The sequence below is a fragment of the Coturnix japonica genome, chromosome 1, assembly GCF_054131305.1.
Source record: "Coturnix japonica strain WE chromosome 1, WE-NBRP24, whole genome shotgun sequence".
In the NCBI taxonomy this organism is placed as follows: Eukaryota; Metazoa; Chordata; class Aves; order Galliformes; family Phasianidae; genus Coturnix; species Coturnix japonica.
In genome coordinates this window covers 144,796,970-144,807,324 of record NC_140663.1, presented here as the reverse complement: position 1 = coordinate 144,807,324, position 10,355 = coordinate 144,796,970, and the positions used below count along the sequence as shown (strand labels likewise).

The 10,355-nt window shown below is 37.8% G+C and overlaps 1 protein-coding gene across 1 annotated transcript; it reads left to right on the top strand.

The window, feature by feature from the left end:
- The first annotated feature begins 1,883 nt into the window (after positions 1-1,883).
- On the top strand, positions 1,884-7,084 carry LOC146762772 (uncharacterized). Its single transcript, XM_085553987.1, has one exon. The coding sequence runs from the start codon at positions 3,420-3,422 to the stop codon at positions 4,869-4,871; it is 1,452 nt and encodes a 483-aa protein (XP_085410113.1). The 5' UTR covers positions 1,884-3,419; the 3' UTR covers positions 4,872-7,084.
- The last annotated feature ends 3,271 nt before the right edge of the window (positions 7,085-10,355 follow it).

The window sequence follows — 10,355 nt, the reverse complement described above, 5'->3', positions numbered from 1 at the left end:
GCACTACTGTAAGCTTTCCTATGGAATGCATTCTATATTCTTATCTGCAAGTTGAAACATAAATGGGGTGGCCTGCTTTTCCTGATTTGAACAAACTGCTGAAGGATCTAGACATTTGCCATATTGTTATCCTCAAATTTTCAATTAATTTGAAAAATAGATAGTTTACAAGAAACTTGTGTAATTATGGCTGAATAATAGGAACTAATATTTCAGTAAACAGGTTTTTTTCTGTCAAAATCTTATTTTTGTAGTATCATTCGTGACTGGTATAAACTGATAAAATGCATGTTAATATGTCGTCCAGCTCTACTTCAAGAAAAACAACACTGAACAAAAATATCTCAAGCCATCAAAAATGTTTAGAAATCAGACACGGAAAAGTTCAGCAGTGTGCAGGACATTTTTAGTTTTAAGGATTTATTTTGTTTGTTTTGTTCTTTGTTGTGTAATTTTGGTCATAGTACATCTAATATGCTTTAAATGCATTGATTTCAGTACTGCATTGATTTCAGTCTACAAAAAGCAAATCTACAGGTTTTGTTCATTATTTATCGCCAATACCCTCCACAATATCATGGTCACATATAACTCGCAATGGATTTATAAGACATCCTGAATGAGACTCTAATTAGTAGGAATTCATGGTTCTAATTTTTCTTATTCCAGAAAACTTTTTTTTTTTTTTTCCCCTTTTACTTTCTAAAGAGTCAGTGCTGGAATAACTTATAATGTCCTATATGACAAAGGTGGATTTGGAATTCAGGAAAGACAAAACCCCAGTCATTATGTAGCAGCCTGTAATGCTGAAATATAAGTTTTTGTTGTTTCCAGGAATTGAGACGAGAGATTATTCATTGCTGAGTATGTGTGTTGCGCAGGAAGACAAGGGTTCTTGATCAGTCCCAGACAAGTTTATACCATCTTTGTAATAATTCTCTAAACATGTAAACCAAATTGAAACACACATCGGTAAGGTAATTAGAAGCCTTCTACTGTGTAAATGACATGGAGAAATTTGGATGATGAAAGAAAAAAGGCAGAATGTTGCTGTACCTAGACGTGAGGCTAGTCCTCTGTAAAGGAAATGAAGAAAGATACTAGTTAAGAACTTTTTCTGCATTCTTCAAGATAAACAATTAAAGGATGGAAGTACATATTATTTCCCTATCTTTCAGTCTCAAGAAATTGAATACAATAATAATAACTAAACAACAGCAACAACAACAACAAAACAGTATTCAATTTAGTAGAAAAAAAAATCCCAATTGAAAGTGCTATCATAGTAACAGTATTACCAAGGGAAAAATAGCTTGACTTAAAACATCAGAGATTTTCAACTTTTACTGGTAAAAACAGAATATGAGAAGATTATGCAGTAAGGTTAACCAAACACCAAAATGACAAATGTTATAAGAAATGCACAAGAACATCCAAGCACTCTCGCTCACTGTCCTCTCCCCTCCCCCACTTTCCTCCACACAGTATAAACTGTATGTATAAGATTTTGACATAATCTCATTTATGGTAAAAATAGTATGCAGTTTTTCCCCCGTGTAAATGTTTTCCTTCCCTATTTATTATCAGATATGTGAAATAATGAAGGCTTAGATGACGTTTTAGAGAGAGTTTGCCTCCACCTCTTGCCAGTAGATGATAGTAAAACATTATCTGTTTTACAGGTCCTGACATAAGATCATTTGGCTTTGTTCTTTATCACTCACTTTAAACATTCATATCTGCAGACTAGTCTCCAAAGCTACATTTTTTTTGTTTTTTACTGTATTTTACATCCAGAAAAGTGATCGGAAACCTTTTCCTATTAATTAGAACATGTGAACAGTAGTTGCTAAATAAATACTGCTAACTTTCAAATAGTGTTGTAAGAAGCCATGCTTTTTACATTACTGTCTCAAAGTTTGCTGAAATGGAACAAGTCCGGGAGCTACGAAAGGGAGATAAGATACTGATCAATGGCCCTTGAGTGGTCTTTTTGTGTTGGCCTATCTCAAGGAAGATGGCCATCCCTGAGGACTAATGGCCCTTAAGTGGTCTTTCCTGTTGGCCCATCTCAAGGAAGATTGACAGCTCTGAGGAAGTCACAAGACTGACCCGAGCCGTCCCGAAATGTCTCGAAGGCTGGAAAGAAGGATAAAAAGGGCACGGACAAACCCCGAATTTTGGGGAGAGGTTTTCTGACACCAGATGCCTCTCTACGCGAGCGCCTGCATGCTGAAGAAGATGGCTGCATGCTGAAGAACCTTTTTGGGCATCTAGGTATCCGATCTCAGATTCCTCCACCGTTGTCCTACTGCTGCCTATTATCTCTTCTGGGATTGCCGCTCGAGACTCTGCTCCGAGGGACCTCGCTGCCCGAGACTCTGCTTCTAGAGACCACGGTACTCTGATTGTCTTTTCTGCGATTCACCGATCTGCTGCTTGCAGCCTGCTACTCCGTTGCTGCTCTCCCCTGCCCCGGACCAACGTTAACAACGTGCTACGGGACGCTGCTGCATCCAGGAGGTGACTATTCCCCGCTTTAACGTAATTCTTGCTCTTTTCCACCTTTTTCTATCGCCTACTTTCCCTTCCCCATCACCCTAATTTTGGCATTCGTCACTCTCCCTTCCCCATCCCCTCAATTGTCTATTATTTCCAATAAACTGGTCGGATCAACATTTGAATGCTTCTTCTTCTTAATCTCACGCCGGGCATAACATTATTAAAAGAACCTTTGCCTCACTCCTAAATTGGAGCGAGACATTTTTTATTGGCGTAGTCGGCAGGATGCCCGTCGTGAGAGTGTTATCCTTCCAGTTTCTCTAAAACTTTTCTGTCTGTTTCTCCTGGAGTTGCAAGGAGCGATTGTTTTGATAACTTAATTTGACGTGTGCACCTCTCCAGGAAGACCGCTCCACATTCTGAAACTTTCTTTCTTACGTGTCTACCTCTCGGGGACGAGTGAATTAATTTTGACTGTTTGCTTTTGTTTTACACGTGTGTGCCTCCCTGGGAAGACTATTTTGCATTGTGGTGGTTTTAAGTATCTTGTGACGTACCTTTGGTTTTAAAGTTTTGTGTGCGCGCCTCTTGTGGAAGTGGTGTGTGCTTCTCCAAGAAGTTTATTACTTTTGAGAAACTTAGAAGTTATTTCTAACTTTTTTTTTTTTTTTTTTTTTGCTTGGAGGTTGAAGTTTTTCGTTGTGGCTTGCCAGAATAGCCAGGACCGATTGAGGTGTTTACACTTTCTTTGGAAGTGTTGATTGAGTCGTTTGGTCTTTTGTGTAAAGGAGTGTTTTTGAGCAGTTGTTCGTTTTGTTAAGTGTTTGCCTCTCTGAGGAGATAAGGAATCGCCTCCTCCCTCAGCGTAGATTTCGTTGCCTGTAGATTTTTTGGTTGTGAGTAAAATTACATCTGATATGGAAGGTGAAAATATGTTGTTTGATATCCTTGAAAAGCACGCATCTCGGCCATCGTCATCAGGGATGGACTGGGCACGTGAAAATTGGTATAATTTGCAGGCTGTTTCTGACCGCATTTGCGTTTTACAACATGGGGCTCGTACCCGAGCCGGGAAAGGCAAATCATTTATTTGTGCAGTACTCGGTGCTGCTTTAAAAGCAGCCGTGGAGTTCCGAGACCAGCAGTTTGAGGCGGAAAACCAGACTATACAGTCGTTACAAGAAACAGTTAAAGCAACCCAGGAACTCGTGAAAGCTTTGCAAAACCAAATTGGAAATCTAGAAGTACAATTGGAAAGAGAGAGAGATAATTCGGCCTTGTTACAGATGGCTTTTAAGGAAATTTTAACATATAAAGATACTGGTGACACTGATATTCATGGTGCACCACAAGAAAAACTGTATCCTCAGGAAGAACTAAAAGAAGCAAAAGAAAATTTTGATAAGTTTGAAACCCCAATAGCCCCTCTGCGCCCTCTAATAAAAACAGAATATACCTTTGATAACGGAGAGGACCTGGATCCTCAAATGAATGTTAAAGAAATTCCCTTTTCTGCCACTGAATTAGCAAAACTGAAAAAAGATTTTAGCCGCTCTCCAAAGGAATCAGAAACAGAATATGTTTGGAGAGTCAGCTTAACTGGTGGAGACCAAATTATGTTAACCGAAAAGGAGGCTGAGGGTTATTGGGGGCCAGGAGTATTTTTGACTACTGGTGATAACCGTGCTCCCTGGTCCCTAACACAGAGGGCTGCTTACTGGGCTGGTGGTCTCAACCCTTTAGAAAGGGGAGACCCTCTTGCCATTAATGGGACAGTTGACCAATTGGTTGAAAGTGTCCAAAAGGCCGCTTGCCTGCAAATGATGTATGACAGGAAATTGCAGCCACGGCACGAATCACCTTTGATGATGCCTGTTGATCCTGAACGGATGACTCCATTAATCAGGGGACTTCCAGAATCGCTGAAACCCATAGGTATACAACTGCAGGGAAAAATACAAGCTATGCCTCAGGGAGAAAGAACCCGGCCAGAATTAGAAAGAACTGGCACCTCAGGCTATTTGCAATCAGGGTATAAGGTATGGACATGGGGGGAGGTTGCCCAAGAGTTGATTAATTATGAAAGGAAATATGGGCCTGTGGCTTCTTCCAGTAAATCTGAGCCAAGGGAGGTAAGGCTCGCAGCAACCACCCTTGCTCCTAGGCCACCTAGCCCAAAACTCTGTGGAACTGGAAGGGTCTCATTGCCAGTAAGAACAGGTAGGAGAAATATTGATCATAAACGTAATCGTCTCTGGACACTGGGCTGGCAAAAGGGCGTTCCACGAGATTTGATGAATGGATTACCCACAGTCAGGCTAGAGAAATTAGTTAACTTGTGGCCAGAACAAAAGCCCAAGGAAAGTTGATACTTTCGCCCCCTCCCCCAGATGAGAGGGAGGTGGGGGGGGGGGGTGAAGGATGGATGTTTGTTAGGAGGCTCACGACTAAAAGGAGAAGATAATTGTATTAACAAAGCCCCCAAAGGGCGAGTTGTCTTGTTTTCTTTTACAGAAGATCCCCGCAGGACCTTCACGGAACAGAATGGCTTGTAGCTGATTTTAACCATTTGTGTTTTGTGACAGAAAAATTGAAGATGTGATCACGCTAGAATACTGATATACCTCTTTATTTCATATTTTGGTTGCAATAGTATTATGTTTTGTTTGCTGTACTTATGAGTTGTGATTGGTATCAGTCTTTGGATCTGTTTAAACTTCACAATTGGGTTCCAAGTTTTTTTTTTTTTCAGGTTATCCTGGCTTTCTTGTACTCTTTGCACAGTGATAATCATTTCTTTTGACCCCTTCTCTCACCTCTTTTGGTCTAACTTGATGGTGATTTGTATGTAACTCCATGGTGTTTCCAAATTCCTAATGAATTGGGAAATGAGCAATGGGACCTATCTAATATCTGTTAGATGTGGTCACTAAAGTGAAATTTATCATAAAACCCTTAGCACTGATGCTTTCCAGTGTTTCATCAGTCCAGGAGTTCCATCCAAAACACGGTTGTGGGAAAGTGAGTTTTTGATAAGATATGTGTATGTTTCTGGGATTACTCCCTGCGATTTAAATTCTGGGGTATCCTACACTATGTTGTGACTATACCAGTTCTTAAACTTGCCACTAGTATTTATATCTCTCAGCAATTGAACTGCTTTGGAAATGCTCAAGTGGAAAGTTCTCCTGATACAAATATCCCTATTTTACTTGTTTATTTATTACTATTGGTTATTGTTAAATGTATGGTTGTTTTCAGTGTATGGCTGTTCCTTCTCACTTTCTATCTTTTATTCATTATGTAATATTTGTGTCACCCCTCCTGAAGAATCACAGGGTTGTGTCTGTAGCAAATTAAATGATTCCACCTGTTGTCTAAAGATTGATAATGGTAAAGTTGTTAAACAAATTGCTGATGGTATACGTGTTCCTGTCCAAACTTGGAAAAGTCCAGACCTTGACCTTTTTCTCTGTCTTCCAGGTGTACTGTGGGTAAAATGCATCTTATTTTATCTATTGTGTGTTGTTGCAACTTTCATGTTTGTTTTGTGTATGATACCATGTTTCATTGAACTTATCCAATGTGTTGTATTGTCCATGTATTTTGTAACCTCCTCAAGTGATGGAGAAGTGGAGCACATCAAGAAATCTTTCGTAATGATTGTATTAAACATTTTAATTCCCCACCCTCACCTTCCTTTACCCTCATGCTTGCTATCTTTTTCTCACCATCCTGGATCAGCAGTGGTCAATTTTTTAAGCAAACTTTGAGTCACAGGGTGGTGTAAGAAGCCATGCTTTTTACATTACTGTCTCAAAGTTTGCTGAAATGGAACAAGTCCGGGAGCTACGAAAGGGAGATAAGATACTGATCAATGGCCCTTGAGTGGTCTTTTTGTGTTGGCCTATCTCAAGGAAGATGGCCATCCCTGAGGACTAATGGCCCTTAAGTGGTCTTTCCTGTTGGCCCATCTCAAGGAAGATTGACAGCTCTGAGGAAGTCACAAGACTGACCCGAGCCGTCCCGAAATGTCTCGAAGGCTGGAAAGAAGGATAAAAAGGGCACGGACAAACCCCGAATTTTGGGGAGAGGTTTTCTGACACCAGATGCCTCTCTACGCGAGCGCCTGCATGCTGAAGAAGATGGCTGCATGCTGAAGAACCTTTTTGGGCATCTAGGTATCCGATCTCAGATTCCTCCACCGTTGTCCTACTGCTGCCTATTATCTCTTCTGGGATTGCCGCTCGAGACTCTGCTCCGAGGGACCTCGCTGCCCGAGACTCTGCTTCTAGAGACCACGGTACTCTGACCGTCTTTTCTGCGATTCACCGATCTGCTGCTTGCAGCCTGCTACTCCGTTGCTGCTCTCCCCTGCCCCGGACCAACGTTAACAACGTGCTACGGGACGCTGCTGCATCCAGGAGGTGACTATTCCCCGCTTTAACGTAATTCTTGCTCTTTTCCACCTTTTTCTATCGCCTACTTTCCCTTCCCCATCACCCTAATTTTGGCATTCGTCACTCTCCCTTCCCCATCCCCTCAATTGTCTATTATTTCCAATAAACTGGTCGGATCAACATTTGAATGCTTCTTCTTCTTAATCTCACGCCGGGCATAACATTATTAAAAGAACCTTTGCCTCACTCCTAAATTGGAGCGAGACAAGTGTAGAAGAGTTCAGATGAATAGGATTGTCACAGAGTTGTCAAGATCAATCTATGTCCGTGACACGGGGTTTTGTTTTCACTTTTTTCCATTCCCATTTTCAGGGGCCAGGGGACCCAGGGGCCTACTGTCCCCCCCTCCACCTCACTGCCACAGATTTATCTAGATAACTCTGTGACAATCACTTATTAGTATAATTAATTTTAACATTATGTAACGTTTTTATCTCCTTTTACTTTCATCATTTTGTGTTCATGATGTAGGATGTAGTGGTGTAGTCCAGTACCTTAACAGAAGTTCTTGAAAACAGTAGAAGTCAGAAAAAAAATCATTAAAAGGGTCATCCTGAGGAGCTGATTAAAGGATATGGATAATTATAACTTAAACTGGACATTTCAGTGCAAAGCCAACATTGGGGCTAATCAAACAGTACTTTGAATGAAGGAGAAGAACAGGAATGTGAATACTTTCAAGATTACCAAAATTATCCCAGTGAAAATGTTTAAATTAACTAGCCTTGTCTATTATAATGATTTCTCCATTATGTTAGTAAGTGCTCAATGAGATTAAACAAAAGTATATCAATTACTGAAGTTTCTGGCATCTGCTAGGATGATTTGTTAGTACTAATAAACATTAGCAGTACAAATGCAGATATTTTATAAGATCATTTCCTATGAAATGTGATGCTTAAAAAATAAAATTTCAAGTTAATTCCATACTTCTTACTAATTACTAGAAAATATTACAAATCATCAGAAGAGAGATATAGAAACTGAAATGGAAGAAGAAAAAAAAAGAAATCATAAAGCAGAGCTTCAGACAAACATGAAATGTTTCAGAAGAGACAAAAGGAGCCAGAAGTAGTTCAAATAGAAATGTTATTCCTTTAAGACGTAAGTAGAGTTAGTGAAATAAAAAAGCTCAGATAGTTATTTTTCTGGATACTGAAATCAGAGATAAACATAAATGTGCAGTAGATATGTGAGGAAACAACAGACTGCAATCTTTTGTGTGTTTGTCTATTTTGTTTGTTTTAAGAATATTGAACTCTTTTAATTATCACATTTTTAAATAGAAATACAGTAAAAGAAGAAATTTCAATTCAAGATGAGAACTGGGGACTGAAGGGAAGATATTAATTCTTGCTTATCTCCTTAAAATTTATATAAAGAAACTGCTTTTTATTGTCTCTTCAAGCAGAAAGCAGTACTACAGGGAGAATTATGATAAGGTTTATTAGGATGGGTGAAAGTGGAGGGAAAAAAAAAAAAAAGGGAAAAAAATCAACTTCACCCAAACATATTATTCACAGTCAGGGAATCTTTACATCCATTTTCGGAGATTAAGATAGTAGTTTTTTCTTGTTGTTGCTGTTGTTTATTTAACCTTCTGGAAGAGATGTATGGACTAATTTTAAATTTGCACTGTTCAGAAATAGAATATTGAGACTACAGTTATGTCGTATTACCCATACACACATATTCTGAAAACCTTTGATTATGGCACATCAGGTTGAACAGCAGTTTTTGTGTTTCAGAAGGAAAGCTTTTTCATAAATGCATCTGAGATCTTATGTTCTCGTAGAAAATCATATTAATCTGATAAATATATACATATATTTCAAACAGCAAGAATGCCTACTTTTAGTCCTCATACTTACAGGGCAGCCTCTTTTGCAATGGGAATTAAACTTAGTAAGATGTTAGTCACTGAGAAGCTTAACCCTAAACTCTCTCTAGGTTTCAAAAACAGGTTAAAAATAAGATCTGTTATGATAATAGACACAAAAATTACACTTTCTGTAGACACTGGACAAAGATTATGTGTTTGTATGTGCGCTACCATGTATATAGATGCCATGTATTTATAACAAAGCATAGATATGAAAAGTGAATGTTGAATTAGTTCATCTTAGGTTCAGAACATTAAATTAGTGAACAGGGTAGAGCTGCAGACTAAAAAGACTAAGTGACTCATACAACAGCAACTACCACAAATGTTTCATTAACAATGAACAAAGAAAGTAGTGATCGTCTCTGTGAGACTCATGCAGTGTGGTCAAAAATTATTCTCTGTATAATACAGATAAACCGTGCAGTTTTTGTAAAGAGTTTATATAATGTTTGTATAATGATTATATAATAATAGTAACTTTTTAATTGGTACTTCGAACTTCACATTGATAGTATTTTGCAAGCACTTTCTAGAGTGGAAATTCTATTTATCTTACTATATGTTTTGAACTTTATAAAAACACATACCATACTACTGCTCTGTATTAGTATAAATAAATAAATAAATAAATAAATAAATAGTGAAACTTCTTGTGCAGTAAGTTACAAGCAAGGACAGATTTTAAAGAGTTGTCCTTGACTGGCTTATATCTACTGGGCAAAAATAATCCTTTATGATTTATGATAAGAGAAATAATGACTTTATTAAAGACTTGTATATAGTATATGTGATCAAATATCAGTGAGTTTTATTTATTCTTCAGTTGTAATATGAAACACACATCATTTGCTTGTCTCATATATTTTGTTCTACAAAAATATTAGGTCATCAACCTAATATTACAAATTCTGCATGCCAGATTGGAAGAATAGAACTGAAAATACAGGGGCTTATTTGATTAGAGATATTTCCAATATGTAAAATGCATTTTAGTGGTTAACTGTTTAAATGTCCTTGTCAGCACCACTTTGCTTATACTAACTCTATAACTTGTCTAACTATGAACAATGATGAGCCAAGAGCTGGAGCCAACTGAAAAAATATTTATTTCTTTTCCCTTTAATGTATTCTGAATTATGTACTGTGTTCCCAAGTGATAATCCAGTGAGCCTTATGGAAATGTCTTCACATTACTTAGCAAGCTCCTTATCAAAGGGATTTTTATTCCATTTTCAAGCCCAGGAAAACAGATAGAATGCTCCTGGTGTCACAGTAGTTATGTAGCTACAAATAAAAATACTAATATATAGCAGTTGCTTCTATTTATCCTGATAATAATAATAATAGTAATAATAATAATAATAATAATAATAATAATAATAATAATAATAATAATAATAATAATAATGAACACAGTTTAAAGATTTATATAAATAGACTGATCTACATTTCTTTGAAAGAAAAGCTGTTACATAAAACCACAATTAAAAGTCTTCCAACGTTTTATA

What these genes read in the sequence shown, in the direction of transcription:
- LOC146762772 (XM_085553987.1), top strand. Translation starts at nt 3,420, where the DNA reads ATGGAAGGTGAAAATATGTTGTTTGATATCCTTGAAAAGCACGCATCT.